The sequence below is a fragment of the Nansenia antarctica genome (assembly GCF_963989245.1).
Source record: "Nansenia antarctica genome assembly, chromosome: 7".
In the NCBI taxonomy this organism is placed as follows: domain Eukaryota; kingdom Metazoa; phylum Chordata; class Actinopteri; order Argentiniformes; family Microstomatidae; genus Nansenia; species Nansenia antarctica.
This window is the reverse complement of record NC_137677.1, coordinates 56,480,204-56,506,641: the sequence shown is the minus strand read 5'-3', so window position 1 is coordinate 56,506,641 and position 26,438 is coordinate 56,480,204. Positions and strand designations below refer to the sequence as shown.

The following is a 26,438-nucleotide window of genomic DNA, read 5'->3' as shown; positions in this document are numbered from 1 at the left end:
CTTCTGCTGTCAGCGTAGGCTACATCGTTTGGCATGAGTTTGCAGTTTTGAAAGCCTTACTTTGTTTTATTGAGCTCATGCCTTCAGCTTGTGTGTCATGCTCACATGTGGGATGCTAATTTATTTGCAAAGGAATTTGCATTGCTTTCACATGATTCTGGTTATTTGTCTTGGGGGGGGGGGGGGGGGCGGTGGAATTGGCTTAACTCAAGGTTTACGGTTTACTTCCAAATAAGGTCAACATTTTTTATTTCTTTTCCAGCCAGGAGAACAATATTACGATGTTTTCATTGTTATATATACTTTTATGATGGAGATGTTCAGCCAGGTCTTATGTTCCAGTAACATACTCTATTCTCTCCTTGGCTCACCCTTATTTTGTCTCCTCCTCTCTCTCTCTCTCTCTCTCTCTCTCTCTCTCTCTCTCTCTCTCTCTCTCTCTCTCTCCCCCCTCCCCCCTCCCCTCTCCTCTCTCCTCCAGTGCTCAGTGACTAGTCAGGGTATCAGCCCCTGCTCTACTCTGACCAGCAGCACAGCGTCCCCCAGTACAGACAGCCCCTGCTCCACCCTCAACAGCACAGCCGGCCGGCCCCCCCTGAGCCGCTCCAGCCCCTGCGGGACCATCACCAGCCCCAGCTCCACACTCGAGAGCAAGGACAGTGGCATCATAGGTGAGAGACGGGACAGGTGGAAACACTCTCTCACACACTCCATGTCAAATGCCATCATGCTCCTCCTCCTCCTCCTTGACTTACTGTTGACTTTCAGCCCAATGCCCACAGGACTAGACATGTGTGCTATGCCTCTTGTGCTCTCTGATGCTCCATTATCACAGGCAGCAATCTCAGCAATGTTATTCCTCATTGACTCACTTAATGACTCCAATATATTGTTATTCCCCAGTCGTAATATCTTCATGACATGTATCTGTTCCTGACATGTGTCTGTTCCTTCGATACATCAATATTGTACTATGTGTTTTACGTCTGTGTTTGGGTCAAATGTTGTTGAGCTACTCTGTGAGCTGGTTTGTATTGACCAGTTATTGTGTTATAGAGCAGTGTTGGTGACAATTACAGCAGTGTGTGGTTGTAGTAATAGGTCCTTAGGAGATCTGGGGATTTACACATGTTAAAGGGAAGATTCCTCTGGGTTTTCTACATGCGAGAAATCCATTTCAAATTATAAATTTCAGCAAATTCAGGTTAGTTGTGAATGTTAATTTGCATTGTTTTTTCCAGTAAGTCTCCTTTTATCTGTGTAGAAGCACTGATTTCTCAAGGCGACGGATAATTTGGACAAAACTAGGACATACCGTACTGTAGCTGTTAACCTTTTACTTCTTCCTAAGATATACTGTATAACTAGGACATCACTAGCCCCTGTTGTACAGTATGTTCATCCAGTTTAATAGATTATATAAAAGGGAAAAATGGCCTTAAACGTTCTCTGGGCTTATCTAACGGAGAAATAGCCAGGTGTTACAGAGGTCTTGGTCACTGTTTCTCTGTGTGGCATGACCACACTTGGCACAATACTTTGCTTCCTCCGAATGCAAATCCTGTGCTGTCACCATAATTGATAGCCATGACTCATATTCCTATCCCCTAGTGCAATATCGTAGCTAGCTACTCAATAATTCATGCTGTGATATTGTATCTGCCATAGTAAAGCAGCATGAATAGGCCCGGCGTGCTGCCCATACATCCCAGGTTGAGACAGAGATGGTCTACCTCAGTGGTGCCTGCTACTTCAGTGGTACCGGTGGAATCAATAGTTGTCTCTGCCTCTAGTGGCCTCTCACGTGTGGTTTCTCCTTGAAACTGAGAAAATTCCGTTTCCGAGTGGAGGACGGGCTTTGAGATTGGTGTGGAAAACGTGGCCCCCACTGACTAGGACTGTTGGGGTAATTCAAGGGGAAGAGAGAGATGACACGGAGTGTCCGTGAGACTTATTCCTAGCTTTGATTAAATACCGGCACGTCTTTGAAGTTCTCTGAAAGGGTCTGTGGAAGAAGCAGAGTAAGAGAAGGCAGGGAGTCATTGACTTCAAAAGCATTTATTAATTTGATTTGGTTTTAAACAGCACGTGGGTGGGATGGCGAGGCCTGGTAAAGTGTATGTGTTGAAAACCTCCAGCTGCTGTCAGGGATGGGGCCCAGGGAGGTACCTGAGAGAAGCTTAGAGAAGTAATATGAATTAGTTATAACCAGCTATTCATGTTGTAAAGCAGATAGAGTTCAGACAAGCAATGAAATTATACAAATAGTTTGTCCTTGTTTGCCCAGAATCCACACTCCGTAAACTACCTAGTCCATCGTTGACGTTCTGCAGCTTGGAAAGATGCAATCAATGTTACAAAATTAAGGATTGACATAATATTTGCACAAGTAGGCATCAGGGGAGTTATCCAGCACTGAGTTATTATGTTAATATTTGTGATGATGCAACTCATTATGTGGTTATGAAATCCAGATTACCCTTTTGTACAGTATGCGGAAAACGCACCATGTCCCATTCATTCGACTCTACTGCCTGTAGAACACAGCTGCCAGTTGGTGGCTTTTTTTTCTTTTCCCTCAGCTTTTGGTATTGTGTTGGCATGACCAGTGAGGCCTGAGGAAAGGTTTAAGGGATTCACTTTTAATGTAAGCAAACACCTGTCTAAACTAAAACAAAAATAAGTAGGCTTTTCTCCACTCTACTGTAGATCTTTTTTCTCTTAAATCTGGTGATATCTTCATAACAGGATTGCTGTTTTATACAACAACCTCAGTGTAATGTAATCACTATGTTTTAGAATCTATTGGAAGGGTGATATACTGTAGTGTTGGGAAGCAAGCATACAGTATTTTCACATACCCTATTTTTTTCTTCGTTTGCAGTATCCTTAGGGCTAGGCTACATGATGACGAAATGCAATTTCGGCACCGATCTTATCTAGTAGCCACACAAGCGTTTTCACACCGTTGTGCAAAAGGATCTCTGGCCACATGGAATCGCTTCTTCGAGTACACTGGGCATGCGCGTGCTGCAGTGACGTGCGGTGAGGTCGATGGTTGGGGAGGCACTGGCTAATATCAGAGCCAGATTTACAAACTTACCAACAGCAATTTAACCATAGCCATAGCCTTTATATTTCCTTTACGTTAATCACCAAGACCACTTAGATCAAGTTTATAGTCGTCTGCAATTTTCAGAAGCTGATCTTTAGTGCAACGATCCCAAAACTCTTCATATGGAGCAGAAACAGAGTCTGTTCTACATGTTTTGCCAATATCGTCTAGTGCATAAATTATTATCAGCCAAAACACTGGCACTAGCTATCAGAGAATCAGAATCAGAATCAGAATCAGAAGACTTTTATTGCCATGACATGTAAACATGTTAGGAATTTGGTTTGGTACCATGGAGCACGGTTTACAGCAGGACAGGTGCAAGACAGGACAAGACAGTGCAAACCAACATCAAAGTGCAAGAGTCATAATTAATATAAATATAAAGTGCAGAGATCAAGTGTTCAAGTGTTCATATCCGGACAGATTTACACACACATATGAACCCGATAGAGGTAGCTTAAATTCACCATTCAATTGGCAGGTTGCACAATACTATTAGTGACCCTAGGTTTAATATTTCATATCAGCATTCTTTGCACACGCATACAGGTTACACACACATAAAGATAACACACATACAGGTAACTTACATATTGGATTCCCGTTTTTATAGGCAAATGCAATTCCACTATTCATACTCATTCAGCACAAATGAAAGTATATTGTATGGTCTTACCTTTACTTGTAAATGAAGTAAATATCCTAAAGTCCATTTGAAACATGTGTGATATTCTGTCCCTTCCTTTGTAGTAGGTCCTTTAAGCTAAGGCATTGGTCTTCCATTGTTGTTGGTTTTCAGCTGTATTAGTGACTGATCACATTATGCTACTTGCACCAGTACACGTACAGTACATGTATCGAATATCAAATACAAACATTTGATCATGCAAAAGCTAAAATTTCATTGTCATATCTGTCATATCTTCATTGTCATGTGTTTGTGAGGTGCAAACCATGTCAAAGCATCGTGCATTCAGCCAAATCCGGGCGCTGTATAGCCTATGCCTTAGTGTTCGGAGATGCAAAAAAGGAGGAAATGAGAACCATAAATCTGCCCTCCCAGTGCTGGAGAGTACTCATTAGCAGGAGCTAAATGTGGCAATAAATATCAGATCAGGTAGAGAGTGTTGATTGAGGTCAAGAAAAAAAAAAGTAGGAGTGCTAAAGACTCCTAAGTTCTCTATTAAAGCGCACTTTAATGGAGAACACTTCGCGCACACTTCATTCTGGAGCAAGGTGGAGAGAGGTCCTAATGATAATGACTTCCCCTCTCCTTCCTGCTTTATTCCTCTCCTCTCTTCCCCCTCTCCCTCCCTCCATCCATCCATCTCCCTCTCAGCCACCATCACCAGCTCCTCAGAGAATGACGACCGCAGCGGCTCCAGCCTGGAGTGGAGTAAAGATGGCAGCCTGAGAAGCAGCAGCCACCATGGCCTGGCGCCCGGCGTGCGCGCTGACACGTGCTCTCCCGTGGCAGAGGAAGACCCCAGCGGGCCCTCCGAGACGCCGTCCTCCTCCAGGAGTGAGCCGCCCGGCGCTGGGGCATCAGGAGGAGCAGCAGCAGCCGCCGCAGAAGCAGCAGGTCCAAGTCGCCCACCCGAGGGCCCCGTTCCATACCCAGCCCACGCCTCCTCCTCCCTCATGATGCCGCGTCCCAACTCTGTCGCAGGTAAGAGCACTTTGTCTCAGGTCTCTCTGCTGTGGAGAATTCTCTGTGGGTTTTTTTGCACCGGTTTGAGGAGGTGGTGGAAGAAGGGCTGGTTTGGCTTTGTGTCTACAGTACTTTGTTTTTGTTTGTACAGTGTTTTCGTAAGTGATGATGATGAGTTATAGGCCTCTTGACTTGACCACAACTGGTGGGTGTTTGACTGTGACTCCACCAACACTGTTGGTGCTTCTCAGAGCGTACTGATCCAGGCCCTTAGGGAGACCACTAAACCACAGGGCCCTGCGAGCTGTGAGGTTGTCAGAAACAGTGTCTTTTCATTTCTCGGCTGAACTGAAGAATGAGATGGGGAGGAGGAGAAAGGAGAGAGGAGAGAGAGGAGAGAGAGGGAGGAGAGAGAGGGAGGAGAGAGAGGAGAGAGAGGAGAGAGGAGAGAGGAGAGAGGAGAGAGGAGAGAGGAGAGAGGAGAGAGGAGAGAGGAGAGAGAGAGAGAGAGAGAGAGAGAGAGAGAGAGAGAGAGAGCGCTTCTTGTGTGGTTCCTCCAGGAAGAAGGGGATCCAGGGGGCAGCTGTTTAGTGTTGTGACTTGGGTGTGTCTGTGCCATGTCAGACCAGAGGACATTCTGCCGTCTGCCTGATCTGATCCGTTCCACATTCCCCAGGAACAGGCTGTTTGCGGCTCCACTCACTAGATCCACACATATCCACACAGCTGTCATACAGTATGAAGGAGCCTATCCCCCCCCCCTCCCTTTTCCCCACTCCTCACTCTCCCTCTCTCCTTCTCTCTTTCCCATCTCCGGCTCTCCTTTTTCCCTCTCTTTTTCTATTTATCCCTCCTAATTTCTCTCTCTCTCTCTCTCTGCAACTCACAGTATAGCATGGTTACATTGTTAACACATGCATGTACTCATGTCTCTCTCTCTCTCGCTCTTTCTCTTTCTCTAGTTCTCTCTTTCTCTCCACTCCTGACCTTGGCCTTGTTTTCTTATGTCCCCAAGGTCCTGTAACACCATCTTTCTTTAAACTCCCAATTCCCTGAATATACTGTGGCAGTAATACTCTCTGCTGTACCACTCATGTCATAGATGGTAGTCTGGCAGGACAGAGGACATAGGACGCATGTGTGCATCTTCATGTCAAGAGTGGTTTTACCTGGGCCGTACAAAGTGCATCTTTTGATGAAAGTGAGTCTTTTGATCGTGGTGAAATGACACTCCAGTTGGAGGTCCTGAGAGTCCTCCCGCCAAAGTGCTCTTTTTATTGATTCTGCATTAGATGTGTTGTTGTCATCAGATGACCGTGTTTTTCCTCAAAGCTCTTGAGCCCCCTGTCAGAAATATAGCCATCTCATAAATATAAACTCATTCCATTAGTCATCAAAAGCTTTTGAGAACAATGGATTTGTGTGTGCGTGTGTTTGTCTGTGTCTGTGTCTCTGTGTGTGTGTGTGTGTCTGTGTCTCTGTGTGTGTGTGTGTGTGTGTGTGTGTGTGTGTGTGTGTGTGTGTGTGTGTGTGTGTCTGTGTGTGTCTGTGTGTGTGTGTCTGTATGTCTGTGTGTGTTGGTGGGGGGGGGCGTAGTTCCGCCTATTTTGATGTTCTTACCCTGAGACAACACAGGTTAAGATTATATTTCACCTAATGAAACCAGGCGGAACCATCCGTTTAAGTACACAAACCTGCACACACAGTTAATTTCACACACTGTTTACTTGCTCCTTGGGCACACACCATTATTTTTTTACAGCATACTGATAAATCCATACCCTTGCTGTAAAGAAGTGCATGCGCGGTATTGTTCAAGAAGATTCAAGGATTTGCCGTTAACCACTTAATTATTCCAATTTCCCATACCCTTGTTTTACGTCTTCCATTCTTCTGGTCAGACATAGCTCAAAACCAACTGTCTCATAAAGCTAACAGCCCAGAAAGTGTTTTGGCCATATATGCTCCAGGAGTTTGTAGGATGATGTAATTGGTATGCGGTATTGCCCCTGGGAACCAGCAGGATTCACACCTCTGATTTGATGGTTGGTTTTTATGCCTGGGACGGGGATCGGACAAGCAGCAAGGACATGGAAAGACAACATTTATGACACAAATGAACCTGCTCTGCCCTCTGTTGAGTCTTTATTTATTTGACTGCCACTTGGTATTCTGCCTCGCCTTCTCTCAGGGGACCAGAATACAAAAGGTTAAATGTTGTTTTTTAAATTGGATTTTTATATAACGCACGTGCGCGTATGCACGTCATGTATGCACACTGTAGGAGTGCAGCAAATCAATGATTCCCCTTTACATTGAGGTACCGTAAGATGAACCTCCTCTGTGCTTTTTTTAGCCACAAGAAGAGAGACCACAACCTTATCTCACGCCTCCTCCAGTCACAGTCCCAGTCCAGACCGTTCCACCATCCCTAAGCCGTGTCAGACTGGAGCCGCAGTCCCTAACTGTAGCTGCCTCTTGCACAGCACTGATGATGATCCTCCTGTCAGCCTGTGATTGCCCCTCTCCTCTACCTGTCACACACCAGTCCATCACACACACACACCACACTGCAGACTGCCAGGCCGTCTGTAGGACACACTGATAGAGATGGAGACCGGGATGGAGAGAGAGAGAGGGGGGGGGGGGGGTAGAGAGAGATGGAGAGAGAAAGAGAGAGAGAGAGAGAGAGAGGAGGGTGATTGAAAGAGAGAGAGACGGAGTGATGGACAGGGGTGACAGAGAAAGGGAGCAAGGCAGACAGACAGAGAGAGAGAGAGAGAGAGAGAGAGAGAGAGAAGGGGTGATGGACAGAGAGAGATGGGGGGTGGCCAGGATGATGGAAAGAGGGAGGAATGGACAGAGGTGATGGAGAGAGAGAGGGAGAGAGGGACAGGGTGGTGAAGCCAGGAGGTGTCTGAGAGAGTGGTCCTAATGAAATCACTGACTGATGTCGGAGTGCTGAAAGTCACGTTGTCTTTGATTGCAGAGAGTTCATGCTGCGCTGCAGAGGTTCTGGCGAGGACTCCATGAGTGAGCCTGTGTGCTGTGTGCTGTGTGTGTGTGTTTTGAGTTTTTATTAGGACCTCTTTTAGCCAATGGCTAATTTTCCAAGAGTCCTTACATTAAAACATTCCAAAAATCAGTATTTCATTACTTCATACACTTTCAGTACATGTCAATAAACCTTCCGAAACATGGCATTAAAACACATTAATACACATTCACTTGGTTTTGCATAAATTTGTCCCCATGACCATCAAAGTGAGTTTTGATGTGTTTCTTGAAGTCTCTCCTAGGTAGGCCTCTGATAGGGCTTTCACACCGGCAGTTCCGAACGCCGGTTCGCGTTCGCGTTCGGAAACCTCCGAACGTTGGCGCTGTCTGGCGAACGATACACTGGTATGAACGCGGGCTCGTTCGCCAGACAGCGCCAACGTTCGGAGGTTTCCGTACGCGAACGCGAACCGGCGTTCGGAACTGCCGGTGTGAAAGCCCTAACAGAGAGGCAGGTAGCCTATTCCATAAAGCTATTGCTCTGTAAGAAAATGTGCGCTTACCACTGCTGTAACTAAATGTTGTGGTCAAACTCAGATTTGAAGAGTTCTCTCTGAACATACTAGAGCCTTTGTTAGTTGTCAATATGTTTTCAGTTTGACTTTCCATGAACATCAGCTCAATAGACCATACCTGCATGTAGTAACAACACTTGAATGAACTAACTCCCTGTTCCACCTGTGTGAAAACACTTCATTGTTATACAATTACGTTACATGGGAACGGTATGTTGTGTATGAGTAGTTACTACAGAGGTATTAGAGTGGCTTCGTGTAGCGTTACTCTTGTGTTGAACAGGGTCTATTTGTCTGGTGGTACATTAGTGGAGTGCATCTGTCTAATGCCAATCAACTGGTGCCCCACCACGCCTCTAGAATGTTAGCTATGAGTGGGGAATGCATCCATGTTCCTCAGAAGTGTCATTTGCAGTGTCTTGGTGATTACAGACACACTGTGGCTGGCCTGCCGTCAAGCTGCTGTGTGAAAGCCAAAGCAGCACTCTTATGCACATATGCTGCGGCTACGTCCTCAGATGTCAATCCACCACCTGTCTCGGGATCGAAAACTCCAATTCCTCCAATTCAACCAAACCGTCAGCCTCTACATATCAATAAACACCTTGTCAGGTCACAGGAGACCCACACCACAAATGCACACAACATGCAGAGGTAGATAGATAGATAGATAGGCCTAAATGGTATTTACTGTAGAGATGGTATGGCAGTTCAGTAGTTCAAATCCACTCCCCCATTGCAGATTGCCTAGTCTAGCAGGGCATTGCTGGGAGACTGAACTTTGACAGGAGATATTTGGTGATTTTGCACGCCCTGTGTTTTTTATGGACTCTTTCTGCTTGTAAGCCTCTCTAGAAATGTGGAGAAATAAACCTGTAATTGTATTATTGCAGCAGGACCGCCTGTAAAACGGGTTCATGCGTCCTGCATAGCAATTGTGTTTATATCCATCACAACGCTTCCCCTGGAACCTATCATTGGAGTTATGAAGGCTCTGAGCCATGAGAGCACAAACGGGCACCGCAGCATTCTGGGGTAGTGGTGGCCTAGTGTAGTGAGTTGGACTGGTGATCACAAGGTCATGAGTTCAAATCCCACCTGGGAACACCACCACTAGTGTGCCCTTGAGTAAGGCACTTCAATAAATGACTCCACGGAGACTGTCCCTGTAATCTCTCGTAATAAGTCGCTTTGTATAAAAGTGTCTGCTAAATGGTTAAATAAAAATGCAGCTTTGGTTAGAAAAAAAAATGAAAAACAAAACACCAGTTCAAGTGACATGCATTTGGGAACGCAATGAAGCTTTGTCACTCTGGGTTTAATTACCAATGACGCCTCGTCATTAACTCCACGATGATGTCACGCGGCTTCCCCTATAATCTGTCACACCTCCGTCTTTCATTGTTATGGCTGGGAAGTGAACCCAGATGACGCCGGAGGATATGGAGACACATGAGCAGCACTGGAATGGTCCAGCTGCTCCAAGTTTGGCAACAGACTCTGTCTCTGTCACATTCTCTGAGGAAAGGGCCGTTCAGGATATTGTTGTGTGTTGCTTTCACGCTTTCACGTTATAATTTCCGGCACTGGATTAGTTGAAGATTGAGATGGGGATTAGTTATGAAACATTTTTCTGTCTGATTCGTAATTAGCCAATCTTAGTTTTTTTTGTTTTTATATACTGCTACAGGCCTACAGTAACTAGCAACTCTACAGAATCACCATATTATGCCAACAGAAGCAGCCTATATTGGCGTCGAAGTGTTTTTTGAATGCCAGATTTGATAAATCCTTCCATAAAAATAACCTATGTTCTCCTAAACTACTGTACATGTACTGTACAGATCAACAGCTGTTCCTTAGTAGTAGTTCTTGGATGCACTGCCCTCCACAGTGATAACTAACTGACTGCCTCCTGCATGGCTCTCTCCCAATACAAACCCCATCACAGGTGCTACTGACTTCAAACACAATTGCCTTTGACACAGGCTCTGTAACTGATAGCCTACCAAATATGTAAATGTTATTACTGCATTTAAAGTGGCGACTGCAGAGAGATGAATACTAAATTAAAGAGAGGGAGGGAGGGAGGGAGGGAGGGAAGGAAGGATGGAGGGAAGGAAGGATGGAGGGAGGGAGGGATGGAAGGATGGATGGATGGATGGATAGATGGATAGATGGATAGATGGAGTCACTGCAGCCAAAAAAGGTCTTGCCTTCTCTCATCTGAGGATGCTTCTACTGTAGATGGAGCAAGGTATAAAGTGGTGAAATTCAATTTGATACCTTTACGTTGTGTTTAGGTGGATTTGTCTACTGTATCCAGTGCAGAATACTGTATTAGGGCATTTTCTGACAAGAATTGAGCTTAAAGTGTCCTTACATTCTTTGTTAAGCTGTGACCACCTAGTGTACAGGACAACCGTGGCACATGTTTAATGGTGCGGTGCCCAGAGACAGTGCCTTTGTCATGCGCAGTCACGTGCCTGTTGCCGACAGTATGATGGTGTCTTGATGAGAGAAGTGATTACCTCAGTATCCCTGCCAGCAGTCATATGCACTGCTACCAGAGCACAAACGTGTCATCATCGGGCGCTGTTGTTAGGGTTAGTCTCCTGGTTACAGGTGAGTCGTCTCTCAGGCTCTCACCGCTGTCAGGACGGCAGAGTCACTATCTACGGTATCTTCTACAGTAGGGCTGCAACGATTAGTCGACTAGTCACGACTAATCGATCACGAAAATTCGTCGACGTGAAATGTTGTTGTCGACTAATCGCAAAAAAAATCTATTTTTTTTTTTTTTTTTTTTTTTTAGGGAGCCATGCAAGAATCAGCTAAGTTTTAGCTAACGTTGTTAGCCAACTGGCTAACGTTATATTGTTAGGGTCGTAATGTTTATGTTAGCTTTACTGTTACATGTTGGAAAACAACGTCTCATGGACAGGGCTGTACATGCTATGAGCGTTTGTGCTATTAATTTATTTGCCCTGTGCGCATGTGACAGACAGAGGCGCTTGTATGTAACGTTACGTAGCAGGGGTTTTCCATGTTGAAGCCAGGAGAACGCGAGATGAAATGAAGTGAGGGGTGGTCGCTATTAAAATACCAGGTAGTCATGGTGGATGATCATGAATGATGCTTGATAAGTGAATGCTATTTCAATTATGTTGAGTCCACCAGCGAGCTGTCTGTAAGATAAACAGCGCCAAGCGTAGCCTACTAACGTGAGCTGTCTGTAGTCTAGCCAGCAATGCTAGCTAGCCAGTCAACTAGCTCTGTGAGCAGCTGTAGCTTGGCGTAACGTTAGGTTAGATAGCTAGTTAAGCCGGATTTATGCTTCTGCGTCGCCATTTACGCGCAGCGAAAAGCCACACGACTAATCGCGACTAATCGAAAAATAATCGACAGATTAGTCGACTACCAAAATAATCGTTAGTTGCAGCCCTATTCTACAGTAGACTAAATACCCATCTCTTTAGGTTACACCTGGGCTCCTCTTCCCCAGACCTCTCCACCCCATCACACTTCCCACTTTGCTCAGGATGACTTCGTCAAGATTTTGCTCAGGATTCACTTACTGCTAGATGACTCAAATGTAAAAAAAAATCTAAAATATCTCCATAGAAACTGTAGGTGAGTAGACAAACAGCAAGGTGACACTGTACAGGCCTTATATGAGCATAGCCCAAGGTCAGGGTCTCTGACTCATTCTCCATACAGATGTTAGAAGACTAGCCCAAGGTTAAGGTGACTGGGTCACCCAGCTGTGTTTCATCACTCAGATGGACTCACACACAGTGGCCCCAAGATGTTCCATACGTTTGCTTACATTACACCACAATTATTTCCAGTCATAAAAACATGGGTTTTTTTGTTATTTATTTTATGCCAGTACTGCGCACGAGGTGATAAAACACTGTTAGGTTTCATCAACCTTTAGTGTTTTAAATCTTTTTTAAATCTTTTTTTAAAATATATATATATGTGAGGATTCTGTATCTCCTATCACTGTATTTGGAGGGTGTCTATAGATTTTCAATATTCCTATAGTTGATTCTTTATAGTATTGCTACTCTCCTCCACATAGTCTTTATTTTGTCACCTCAGACCATTACTGGACATTGACCGCCACGGTCGGGAGACTGAAAGACACCCATGATTGACAGCTATACGCCTTTTCTTTCAGCACGCTGTTTAAAAGGTCACATCGACGTGAGCCGAAAACCCTCCTATCTCAGAGTGTAGTCACTGGCTGAAGGTTAGAGCCTGACCAAGATGGATATCTCCATGGGGATCGATCTGCTCCCAATTCTGAACAGCCAGTTAGCATTCAGCTCAGTGGCGCTCATCGACATCTCAGAACCCTGTGCCCAGTCTCTGAGTGAGCATTGTGTGCTGTCTGCCTCTTGTGAGCCATCTAGTCTACTTTGACTGACAAGTTCCACTAGTGTTAGCATTGTGGGATAGCTCTATGTGCTGGGATTGGATTTGTGGGACTCGACTGTAGCAGAGTGTCTCAGAAATGGTCTCAGATGACCATCTTGTATAGTATTCTGGTCTCAGATCTATGTGTGCTTTAGCACACTCCCTTGGACATCATTGCCCTGCTGTGCAGTACATGTCAGGCATGACAAGTATACTCAGAGGAATTAGCTGCAGCATTTACTGATCCGGGACAAAGCTCAGGTCTCCTCCTGTCACCTCTGTGTCAATGTTCTCTTCTTTTTTAAATTAACTTCTTTTAACACTGAATTATAAGGAATCCTTCTAGTTTGACTGCAGGATGGTGTTGCCAACCTTGTGAATCAAGCTGGGAATGCAGAGCTTGCTCCACTGGGGTCGTTCTGCTTACTTTAGTGCTGCTTATACTACACTATGTGCCCTGCAGTGTGTGCTGCCTGCAGTGTGTGCTGCCTGCACCGCGCTAACAGGTACTGAAGCCGCACTAACAGGCACAGACTCTTGTAGCATAGCCTGAGTGCTTGAATACTGTGCTTGTTGCATACTACACCGCAGAGTTTGATAGAGTTTGTCATAACGCATGAGTTTTTTGCAATGCGCAACTGTCCGAAAAACATGACGGCATCAATAAAAGGAATCGATAACCTCGGAGGCGTACAATTCCAATGAATCAAACAATTTCTTACCGGTTCTCAACTGGAACCAGTTCTCGATTCCCATCCTTATGTACAGGGGGATGAGGAGGTCTTTAGGAGGGACAGTTAAGCCGCCCGGTAGGCGAGCAGCACCAGGGTCTTGAATCTGATGCAAGCTGCTACCGGGAGCCGGTGAAGTGTGGCGAAGGAGGGAGATTGAACACGGATGGGCGGCAGCATTCGGGATGATCCCTGCCGGGCGTGTGTTCCAGTACTCAAGGCGACAGATCAAAAGTGTCTGGACCCAAGAGTTGTGCTGCTTCTCTGGTGAGGAATGGACATATCCTCCTGATGCTGAAGAGGAAGAATCTACAGGAGAGTGCTGTCTCTGTGATATTTGCCGCACAGGATGGATGTCGTCGAGAGAGAGGGGGAGGCTGGAGGCTTGGCACCCTGCAGAAGAAAAATTGGCCTTGAAAGAAAATGTGAAAAACAAGAAAGAAAGTATTTTTATTTTACCATGCTGGCTGCTAGAAGCTCTATTACAGACGAGGAACGGACTAATCTGCCTTTGAGGCGGGTTTGCATTATCTTCTTCTCACAGTATCGATAGCCGATATCCATCCGGGGGTTTGTCTGATTGATTTGTCTGATTGCAGTGGAAAATGGAGTTGCAGTGGAAATTAAGTAGGCCTATCTATATCTGAAGATTTTCGCTACGAATACGTGAACCGTTACACCCCTACAAGCTAGATAGCTTAGCCAAGTTTTCCTGGATAAAACAACTGCCCATCACTAGCAATACGGCAACTTGAGCCAGAAACCGTGACTGGTGTTATCTTGACAATAACATACTTTGTTCTGTCACTTTACCAACTTTATTATCCACAAGGAAAAGTTAATTAATAATCAACAGGCAAAAAAGAACAGATTGCTTCTCTCCTCTGCTCCATGGCTCCCTGAGAGACGTGTGTGTGTCTGTCTGTGTGTGTGTGACACATGTCTGTGTGTGCGTGAGACATCTCTATGTGTGTGAGACATGTCTGTCTGTGTGTGAGCGCAGCCCCTCCCTCTCTTGTTCTCTCACGGCTGTAGGGGAAAAAAGTGCCATGCAATCACTTTGTTGAATCGGACAAATGAAAGCAATATCTGCCAATCGCCAATCTAAAATGTGGCACGAAAAGAGGGAGGGGAGGGAGGGAGGGAGAGAGAGAGAGGGAGGGAGGGAGGGAGAGAGGGAGGGAGAGAGAGAGAGGTGTAATCTCACTGCAGCCCACTAATGTCAGCATGGGGCTTGACTGATGCGCTAGAGCTGGATTGCTGCATGGACTTTCAACTTTATTCCTCTCCCTCCCTCTTTCCTGCCCTCCCCCTCTCATATCCTCTCTCACTCTATCTCTCCCTTACATCATTCTCCCTTCTCTCCTTATGTTTTCACTACCCCCTTCCTCCTCTCCTTATATGCCCTTCTCTACGCTCTCTCTCACTCGTTCTCTCTCTCTCTCTCTCTCCCTCCCTCTCTCTTTCTCTCCCTCCCTCTGTGACAGCAGTATGGGGAGGATCATTGATTAATTCCTCTCCTGCTGCCCAGTGCAAACTGTAATCGGCCACGTTTGGAGAGGAGAGAGGCACTCACTCTCTCTATTCCTCCTTTTTATTTGTTTTGTCCTTCGCTTTATTCACTCTGTTTCTCCTCCGCTTGCCAAAATCTGTGGAGGCTGGGGGAGGTGAGGGGAGGGGACGTGGGGACTCTCACCCTCCCGTACAGCAGTGCATTCATTTTGCCTCCGCTAATGCTGTGGATGCTGGGAGTGTGGGAGAGAGAGAGCGAGAGAGAGAGAGGGAGCGGTGTGCGGTGAAGTGCTAAGCCCAGTCACCAGTTGAATGCAGCCAGTGTGCATCGATGGGAACGCTCGCAGGGGCAGAAGAATCTCTTGGGTACCCCCAATTAGCGTCCATCGGGCGAATTCTCCGGAGCTTTCTGCTTGCCCATTCCATGCATTGAATGCGGAGCGTTTTTAAATGCCCGCTGTCCTGTCCAGCTCTCTGGCTCTGCTGTTGACTGTAAGTTGCTCTTCGGGAAGGGGGGGTGGGGGGGGCGGGCGAGGGAGGTGGGGGAGTGCTGACAGGTTGGCAGTGTTTTAGTGCAGAGCAATGAGCAGATTTAACATTCTGGCTGCTGCATTGAGAGATCTTTGATGGTGCATGCAGAATTAGGGTTTGCCATACCGGGCACAGCTTTTATTTATCCTATTCTAATTTCCAGTCAAGATAACAATTGCTGCATGTGGAATTAAAATGCCTGATTAATTGGTTAACGAGGGCTTTTTCCTTTCCTATTGATGCTGGGTGCCTTGGCTCAGTTGTCGTCACCAGATGGGTTCTAATTAGTAGAACATTCCAGAGAGTAAGTGAGTGAAGAGAGTCTCTGTCTGTCTGTCCGTCCGTCTGCCCGTCTGTCCACCCGGTTGAGGTCCACGAAGTGGCGAGCAGGACTTTAATTCTCTCTTCCCGAGAGGACGAGTGGGGGACGGTCGGGTCTCCATGGTGACGGTATTGTATGCCGAGAACACAGGAGACCTTGTTGCACATGTTTATTGTTGTGAGAGGATGTCTGTCTGCTCATACTGGAGAGTCTACAAAGAGTAAATACAATACCAGAGATTACAATAGTGTGTGCGTGTCTGTTTCTGTGTCTGTGTGTGTCTGTGCGTGCGTGTGTGTCTGTGTGTGTGCGTGTGTGTGTGTGTGTGTGTGTGTGTGTGTGTGTGTGTGTGCGCGTGTTGGCTCTGCTGTACTCTCTGACATCAGTATTGGTTGTATCCGGGTTGTCCTGTTTTGTACTCCACTACACTGGGGTGTCTGTGGGGGAGAGACCTCTCCTCTTCAGCTGTCAGCTTGAGTCAGGGGATTTTTTTAAAGGAGGGATATAGGGCCACCGCCCCCCCCCATCTCCTGTGAGGTAGACTGTACCTGTCCAGTGCACACACACCACCTCTGGGGGGGGCCGTAAATGCCAGCAATGTCCACTGGCCCGACTCCCGTTTCTCTGTCGGGAGATTCAGCCTCTGAGATGTCGCACTGGATCTGTGTCTCACTCACTCATGTCTCCTCCCCTTCTCTCTGAGCTCCCTTTGGGTGGGTTGTAAAATTGTCTACTTACAAAGTTGTCGGACCACAAGTCCTGGAGAGGGGATACGTCGCTTGAAAAGATTTTGTGAAATGTTGTCATTTTGGGGTTTAGCGATCAAAGATCTGGTTTGTTTGTAATGGGGGGATATTTTATGGCCGTCAGTCTGTGGGCAGTAACCATCAAAGTGCATTGCTCATAGTTCTCTCTCTCTCTCTCTCTCTGTCTCTCTTTCTCTTTCTCTCTCTCTTGCCCTGTCTCTCTCTTGCTCTCTCTGTCTCTCTCTCTCTCGGTTTCTCTCTTTCTCTCTCTCTCTCTGCAGCCACCAGTTCCACCAAGCTGGAAGACCTGGGCTATCTTGATGAACAGCGCAACACACCCCTGCGGACGTCCATTCGCCTGCCCTGGCACAACACAGGAGGACGGGCACCACAGGACTCCAAAGGTACGACTGACCGCTCCGTAACAGCCTGCTGGAAAAATCTACACACATGGACAGTAACAACTCCCCGACATAGGCCTAGAGAGGAACACTTTACTACTTCTCCATAACAATTTCTTTGTTGTTGGGATCTCGTTTCGCCTATAATCAGGATAAAGTAGTGTGAGTACAACATGCATGTGCAGTAGCCTTACTACTAAAGAACCGAATAGCTACTGCTGTTCATATCAACTTGAAACCTGAACATAGAAACATACTGGAGGAAAAATGGTGTTGCCTGACTACTCGCAGTAGTAGTGCTACTTCATGTCTAGGTACATAGTACAGTGGCACAGGTACAGTATAGGTATACTATACGCCTGTATTATTTCACATCATTGAAATTCATTGCATTTATTGTATGTTCAGACAGCTTCTATGTATGCTGCTGATACCATGTCAAATTCTTATTTATAATAATAATAATAATAATACAATAATATTATTATTAATAATAACAATATTCATAATGTTATAATAATAAAACAATCAGATTAATAATAATATACATATATATTTTTATTAATTTTTTAATCTCAGTGCTCATTGAATGAAATCCCAGAGAGTTCAGTCATATGAATAATGTACTGCATGTATATTTAACATTTCTTGTTTTAAAGCCTCTCCCTCTCTGGCTGTCCTCATGGAGTTGTTAGCATTATGTAAAAGGTTTAGTTTTTATATCCCCCAGACAGACAAAACAAACCTCTGCATTGCGCAACAGCCCACATTAATTCCAGATTTAGTAAGCAATCTGATGAAACATTTTTGATTTTTCGTAAATTGCAAACCTTTTGCCATACACCTCCACTATTGCCAAAAGCAAGTTTGAATGCTTCTCTCAGCTGAACTGTAATTCCCAGGGTAGATCGGACTGGCAGTGGTGGGGTACTTTGTTATCTCTCTGATACAACAGAGGTGTGTGGGAGAGAGAGTCCGGGGTGAGCTTGCCCTGTAGGATAGCAGTTACACTACAAACAGAGAGAGAGAGAGAGAGAGAGAAGCCTAAAAGAAAGTGAAAAATGCGAGAGAGATGCAGCAGAGGTAAATAACACACTCTGTGTGGCAGTGGACACTGTCGCCATCTCCTCACTAACAAGCCTGAGAGAGGATGTGGCCTGCAGCAGGTGTTTCTTTGTCAGGCTGACTGTCTATCACATAACCTCACAACAGCCCTGCAGCCTACTGTGATTACTACCGTTGATTAACCGTCCTGACAGCCACAGACCACGGGACACTTTTATCCTCTCAAATGATCCGATGGACGATCCCAGACTCGCAAAGACTAGTAAAGATAGAAGATGAAAAGATGAAGAAGATGATGCGACTGGAGCGCTCATTTCATACCGTAGACGTCTCTGAACCCGAAGCGTGGTCTCCGGCTCCCGCTTGATCTGTCTCCGCGCGTTTGTGTTTGATCTCGGCACGTGTCCCTTTTTTTCCAACGGAGAGAGATGTTGTACGTTTATTGCATCATGTCGATCTTTGAAAGAGAGCTGAAAGCTCGTGTGTGACTGTTAGCTTTTTTTTTGGGCCTGTGCTTTTCAACACCTGTGGGAATACATCATACACTATAGAAAGTTCAAGGTTAATCATTGTTGTGAATTCATTTGAAGTATTTACTCATCTGTAATCCCCGCTTCCAATAATGGTCTGGTTAAAGCGTTTCCCTCCCGCGCGTTTTGCCCACATTATATGGAGATGCAGAGGACTTTCAATAAATCTGTAATGTGTAAAGACTGTTTACAGACTGTGATATGCAGTGATACTAATGGTTTAATATGACTAACGGTGTGTCTGCTCTGTGTCCCTCCAGCTCGTTTTGCTCCTTACAAGCCGGCGGACATCATGCTCAAGCCGCTGCTGTTCGAGGTGCCCAGCATCACCACAGACTCTGTGTTCGTGGGCCGCGATTGGATCTTCCAGCAGCTGGAGGACATCTTGAAGGGGAGCGAGTCGGCGGATAACCGCGGCGCCGTCGTCGTAGGCAACGTGGGCTTCGGCAAAACGGCTGTCGTCTCCCGGCTGGTGGCCCTCAGCTGTCACGGCGGCCGCATGCGCCAAATCGCCTCCAACAGCCCCAGCGCGTCGCCAAAAAGTAAGGATTGTAATCCCGGCAGATTTATTTTCCCCAGATTTATTTTCTCCAGAAGAGGCACAAAGGAAGCCAAGCAACACCCAGGTCTCTCGTGCAACAAAAGATGTCAATGTAAACCAAAACCCAAATCTTTCAGTGTGTTACTTAAAGGAGGTTTGACTGTCGGTTGTCTTGTGTAACGGTAGAAATTACAGCAGCACTAAGCACCAGACCCCTCTCACTCCTCACTCGTTTCTACAGTTTGTATAGCACAGTGACAATGGTCTCTGTAGGCTGAATGGTACTGCGTCTGAATGCTGAATGTTTGCCTGAAGAAGACAACCTTGGACACACATGTAAATCTACACACATGGGCTTTGATGCATAATGTTCTCCTTGTCGTAACTAGCGAAATGCTCAACACTTAATAGGCTATCTACGGCACAGTGTATGTATTTAGAATACATGAATGTAAAGTGTAGTATAGTACGCAGTCAAACCCCTGAGGCGTCCAGATGAAGTCTTACCTTCTGACTGACTCTGTCCTCCCAGGTGGGGCCTCCTCCAGCACAGACCTCCCCCTCAGCCAGCCACCCCAGCCCACGCCGCCCCCCAGTGCCACCAACACCCTGCGGAACAGCAACAGCAGCTGCCCCGGGACCCCCGAGATCCAGAGACGCAAGGAGGAGGCAGTCAAACGCCTCGCCACCAAGGTACAGTACCTCACAACAATAACAAACCAAACCCAGCCAATATCACTCATTTGTCACTTTGGGATTCATTGAAAGGAAACGGCAGCTCTCTCTTTTGAAGCTGATCTGAGTACCTCATGGTCATGATGACTATGTAGGTCTTACAATTGCCTGTTAAGTCTTTTATAGCGCTAGGTATCTTGTAATCAGTGTGCTATTCCACAGGACAGGTTTAAAGGTGGGTTTTTTTTTTACGATGAAGCTGATCTGTCTCAGAATAGTACAAACGGTTTAATTGCAATTAGGGCCTATATATCTTAAAATACAAATCTCTGTTCTCTAGAATGACATCATAATAGTACTCCTACCCCCACCCCCGTAGATCTAGCAGGGATATTACAGGTTCTTTCTGAGTCATGTCCTTTCATATTGTGCTGTATTTCCTTTAGTATGCATGAGTTTTTCTCTGACATTGGAGCACTCGACTGATTTATGTTTGTTTACATTCATTCAAGATCCCCCAAGGGGGTCCTCCAATCACACAATAGATCTCTGGAGAGATTCATTCCCACATCATAGAGGAGCAGTGGGCTTAGTTAAACAACCTCACCATTCCCTTCATCATATGAAGGTGAAGAATCCAACATGAAGTCTCTGGATTGTCATTTACAGCTCTGCATCCCTAATACAATGCAGAGGGAAGAGTTGAGAACCCCATTCCAGGTGTTTTAACGTGTTGTGTCACTCACAGAGGGAGGAGAATGATCTGAATGTAGGGCCAATGCAAGACTCCCCTTGGACTAAGCCTCCGTGTTGCCAAGGGAACATGTTAGCAGTATGGTCAGAGAGGCTTCAGGGTAGAGTAAATTGCCCGTAGAAGGATTCTGGCTCACAGTTTAGAAGATGGAGGATGGCAGCTTCATGGAGCGTGAGACAATAGTCAACACAGAATAGCCTGGTTGTAGCTTTATTCCACCATAGGTTTTGTTTGAACAATTTGTCATTATCTTCTCGGGTAACAATACACATGATAAACATTAAACAAAGAGAAAGATATGAAACTTACAGCATTAGCTCTGTAAAAGCTCCTGTTTAATTCCAGTAAGTGTCCATTCATGTTAACAGTGTCAACAGTGATTTCGGTATCAACATATGTTTACACTCACTAAGTCTAATATATTAGATCTGCTCATGTTGAAATTGCCTCTAAGGAACCCCGCTGGGTTTTCTGAAGCATGATCACAGCTTACATATTCACTGACTAATTGTTCCCTTCCTGAAAGTTGCCTTCCTGCAGCTTTGTAAATAACCATCTGCCATTGACTATAACTCCTCATTTGATCATGTTCATTAGCTTGTGTTGTTAGAAAAAGATAAGCTCCCTGATATCCATCTTGGAGCCCAGCATACCATTTCACAATTTAGGGGTGGGCATCGACGATCGATAATTGATCGATAAGGATCTTGGTCGATCACAAAATAAAACATTTGGTCGATCACAAAAAAAAATTTTTTTTTTTTTTTTTTTTTGTGATCGACCAAATGTTTTATTTTGTGATCGACCAAGATCCTTATCGATCAATTATCGATCAATTATCGATCGTCGATGCCCACCCCTATTTCACATACTGTACATGTTAACTTCACTAGCCTACAACTTTCAAACCCATAACATTGGTTCACTCTTGTTCCTGAAGCTGTTACATAATTGATAGGGTAGAGGAGTCCACTTTTCTAGGAACCAGAAAACAAGATGCTTGCATGTTATTGAACGTAAAGAGGGACTCAAAGGAACTCTGAAACATACTGCGGCGCTGTAGAACATCTTTTCTCATCACTGCTAAATGTAAAGGAGGAGGTTCTCATAGAAATCACCCTCATATCCAAGCCACTGATGCAGCCCAGTAGTATTTGATGGGCTTTTGGAGGTTTTGTATCTGCATTACAAAGTTGCTGCAGTCACGACTCTTTCAGCTCCAGTTCCACTGCAGTGGATCACCTTCTTAGCATGTCTCCAGCTGTCTATAGTTCATGATGAGCTGGGATGTTTTTTTTCTTCTCTCGACGTCTATCTCAGAAATTGACATCTGTTCAACTCCTGCCTGTTCCCAGTACGCAACACTGTGCAGAGCGCAAGCGCATAGTGTGTAACAAGCAATAGAATTGTGTTTAGGATGTCTTTAGCAAAGCAAGGTTCTTTGTCCTTTTTTCCAGTGTGAACACATTATTATCTAGAAATGATTCGTTGGTATCCTCATGATTAACATCATTCCAATACAGCCAAAGTTCAAGTTTCAAGTTTATTGTTACGTCACATTACACAAGTGTAAGAGAGTAAAATTGGCAGGGGAGCTGTGTAGCAGTGCTTAGCCAATGGCCCTCCTTGGGCTGCTTTAGCATTTTACCGACTTCTACAGAGAGAATTCTCCAGCTCCACTTAAGACTGATATCCTTGGCCCGCCTGACTCAGAGAAGCCGTGTCAGACCAGAAAGTATCCCCCCAGAGGAGGTGTAGAACAAGCTATCCCTATTAACCCCGTCTGTCCAAGTGGTGAGGAGCTTAATCCGTCAAGGAAAAGGATGCAATAATTAGGGCTGTAACAGTTACACGGTGACCGCCGGTTACACAGTTATACGTGGACAACAGTGAATACAGAACAACTTTTATTTTAGAATTGTATTAATATAAAGTATTAGCTTGAGTGTAAAGTAATGATTAGGAATAATTGTTTTGCTTCCCTAATCCATCTAACTGTCTCCATCGCCTCCCAACGTTTTTTTAAACGGTTCTAACGATTATTTGTGTGACGATCGACTGCCGCCTAAAAAGTCATGACACTATCAATAAAACGGAACAGGAAATGAAGGCGCAGCTATAAAGGCAGCCAAGGCTGCCTGTCCTACAGTCGTGTGCCAAGTCCTCTACCAATCCACTGTCAATGACAAAGATCATTCCAGGTCTGGGGGCGTCACTTTGGTATGGGTAAAGTGCTTACTCCTGATTAATATGTTCACACAGGTTATATTTCCGTTTTCAGATGTCACTGTGGGTGTGATTTACTCAATGGTTTGAGTCCAAGAAATCTGAATGGCCAGCCACATTTATAATATTTCATTTGATAACGGGCCAACGACTTCTCTGACCTCTCAAAAGTGTCGTCGTCATTGTGGTTGGGGACTGCAGTCGTGCCAGCCAGCCAGCCAGCCAGGCATGCACAGGGGCTGAGGCTGAGTGTATGGTGCCTCTGCATGTGCAGTATCCACCAGCAGTCACCTGCTCCTCTTCCATCCCTCCCCTCTCCCCCCTGTCCCTGGAAAAGTGTGTCAGCTCCTCCAGGTTGGAGTGTAATTAGGACAGAGAGAGTCACAGATCCCCAAAGGCCTCCCCACCTCCACCCTCTCCAAATCAGATGTCCGTGAAGTGAACACATAAACCTGTTCAGCACAAGGGAAGGTACAATCCTACTTTTAGAAACTCCATCTGGGTTCCAGTGTTGTGGTATGGAGGTTATTTGAGGTTTACTCAAATAAAAGGAGGTTTACTCAAATAACTACTCGGCTCGTTCATCGTCACGTCTGTGGAGTGAGAACAGGGAGAGGACACCTGCATCAGCTGGAGCAGGTTATTGTTCCTCATGTCACTGGGGGTTACACGATTGTGTTCGAAGGTCGCCATGGAAGGCTGTTTTCAGACCAGAAAATCTCCTTTTACTGTATTTCTCACCTCAGAATTCAGTTGTGTCGTGGCAACAGTATAACGGGGTCATGGGCAGCTTAGTTGGTATACTTAGCTACTGTATTGCTTCGAATGCTTTTTTTAGTCAGCAAGCCTATTGGCTTTTACACATACTTTGAGGTCGCACAGCCAGCTTTGGAAGATTATTAGTGACTAAAAACCAACCACAATGTAATCTTATCACTCTTCACTGTATCAATTCCTCACTGTAATAATATAACATTTATAATGCACCAAAGTTTAAAATCACTGTTTAAAACAACTAAATGTTGACTAAATGGGGGTAGTGGTGGCCTGGCCTAGTGGATAGTGAGTTGGACTGGTGATCAGAAGGTCATGCGTTCAAATTCCACCCGGGAACACCACCACTAGTGTGCCTTTTATTAAGGCATTTAGCCCTAAATTACTCCAGGGAGACTTGTCCCTGTAATCTCTAGTTGTAAGTCGCTTTGGATAAAAGCGTCTTCTAAATGGTTCAAATGTATAACAAATGTATTCTCCATTTTCCATCCAGGTGGTTGCGTACCACTACTGCCAGGCTGATAACACCTACACCTGCTTGGTACCGGAGTTCGTGCACAGTATCGCTGCCCTGCTGTGCAGAGCGCACCAGCTGACCTCCTACAGGGAGCTGCTTCTGAAAGAGCCACACCTACAGAGCATGCTGAGTCTGCGCTCCTGCGTCCAGGACCCAATGGCTGCCTTCCGCAGGGGCGTGCTGGAGCCGCTGGCCAACCTCCGCAAAGGTATCAACTACTGTACCGACCGACTCACCAACATCCCTCTGTTCTCTCTCTCTCTCTCTCTCTCTCTCTCTCTCTCTCTCTCTCTCTCTCTCTCTCTCTCTCTCTCTCTCTCTCTCTCTCCCTCCCTCAATGGCCAACTCTCCCTCTTCCTGCTAGAAAAGAAACGTTGTGGCTCCTCTATATCTTGCTGATTTCATATCCTTATATCATGAATATGTAGCTAGCTAGTTCTATTGGAACTGTATTTCATTCACCAGTTTGCTCAGAGATCCTTTCGAAAACTGCAAATGCTGACAGACGCAGGGTGCCCATAGGTCTCATCAAGTGGTAGAATGTTACATAAGGTCACTCCAGAAACCATTTAGTGAGATAGATGAGAATTCCATCGCCACACAAAGCTACATGAAATACTTGAGTTAAATGGGTTAAGCTGTGGCCTCACTGCCAGAGTGGGGGCTCTCTGGGGAGATTGTAATTGTTTCAACTATCCTGTGTGGGCTCTGACATAGTATTGATTTTAATTTAAGCTATAGCAAAACGGAGTGCTTTTGTGTGATTGTTGTTCTCCAAGGAATCGTGGAGTTCAATGTGTGGTGAAATATCTTTTCGAGACAGTCAGGCAGCAAAGTGTCTACAGTATCTCAAGGTCATTTTGTTGGACACAGCTCACACAATTCCCTGCTCCCTACTTAATCAATATGTTATTGTAGGAGCCCTAGTTTTAGATGTAGATAAACAAACCCTCTGCATTTGTGTGACCTAGATGGAAAAGAATCAATGTGCACAGTGCAGAGGAGGAGGGAGGCATGCAGGGACCCTGTGATAGACCGCTACGGTGGAACGTGATGTTGCCTCACCTCACATGTCTCCCCCCTCGCTGTTACCCCCTATCTCATTCTTGCCTCCCCCTGTCCATTATTGAAACAAATAGCCTGTTACATTTGGCTTGATATACTACAGTATATAAAAATAATCCTTAGCCTGCCGTATGCTTGCGGCTTATGCAGAAAAATCAAGAAAAAGTTGTCACTGATTTCCACTATTATTTGTTTTAGTTTTTCTGTACAAATGTGATTCAACAGTCCCAACTGGAAGAGTTGTTCACTACAGATTTTTTTTTTCTTTCTGTAATGAATATTTCAGTGTGTCTGATTACTGTGCTTTATGAGAAGCTGGAAGTGAGGAAGAAATGAGCAGAAGTAGAACCCCAGGACAGGCCCCTGCCGTGCAGCTTTGTGAGAGCGGGGCCCCGATGCAGTGGAACTAGAGCACATCCTCACAGTTTTACCAAACAGCAGTTTAGCGTACACACGGCTGTCTGCTAAAACACACTCATGTTCATTCATTAGCACTGCCCTGTGGATATGGTGGCGGAAAGTAAAAATAAGTACAAACCTTAAGAAAAGGGCCCCATTAATGCACAAGCACTGCAGTACAGTGTAGCTAAGCCATGATATTTCAGAGTAGTTATATTGTACAATATTCATCCACTGTAATGTTTTACGTTTTCCACTACGTTCAGTAACTTCTTTGGCTTATTGTAGAACTCTCTCAGTTTATTAGCACACTCTCTTCGACGAAGAGTACATGTTAAGTTGTAATGGGAAATACGCAATAAAATAAACTCTCTCGGGGCGCTTAGGTGGCGTAGTGGGTTAAGCGCTGACCATGTAACCTTCGATTCCGTCCGGGGACATATCCTGCATGTCATCCCTCCTCTCTCTCTCACCCATCCTTCCTGTCATAATCTATACTGTATCTGTCAAATAAAAATGAAAAATATGAGTGGGACTGCCCCACTCAGAAAAAATAACTTAAAAAATAAATAATAAACTCTCTCTTAATTGCCATTTGTTTTTGTTCGTTTTTCATTCCACGTCGCCTTGTCCACTTACGTTCCTCTCTGTGTCTGTGTGTTGTAGAGAGGAAGATCCCAGAAGAAGACTACATTATCTTAATCGACGGACTGAATGAGGCAGAGTTCCATAAGCCAGACTACGGAGACACCATCGCCTCCTTCATCACCAAGATCATCTCTAAGTTCCCTTCTTGGCTCAAACTGGTGGTTACCGTGAGGGTCAGTCTGCTGGTGAGGACCACTTCTAGTTCGCACAAACCAAGGCCAGAATATTTGTCTTG

At 45.4% G+C, this 26,438-nt stretch overlaps 1 protein-coding gene across 2 annotated transcripts in view; it reads left to right on the top strand.

The window, feature by feature from the left end:
* tanc1b (tetratricopeptide repeat, ankyrin repeat and coiled-coil containing 1b) overlaps nt 1-26,438 on the top strand; it is a 117,634-nt gene that overhangs the window by 63,290 nt on the left and 27,906 nt on the right. For both annotated transcript variants that reach the window (XM_080537135.1, XM_080537134.1), the window contains exons 6-12: nt 482-671; nt 4,458-4,787; nt 16,890-17,012; nt 18,865-19,146; nt 19,678-19,838; nt 24,068-24,299; nt 26,222-26,388. In XM_080537135.1, coding sequence (XP_080393261.1) covers nt 482-671; nt 4,458-4,787; nt 16,890-17,012; nt 18,865-19,146; nt 19,678-19,838; nt 24,068-24,299; nt 26,222-26,388 — 1,485 coding nt within the window. The remainder of the gene's footprint in view (nt 1-481; nt 672-4,457; nt 4,788-16,889; nt 17,013-18,864; nt 19,147-19,677; nt 19,839-24,067; nt 24,300-26,221; nt 26,389-26,438) is intronic.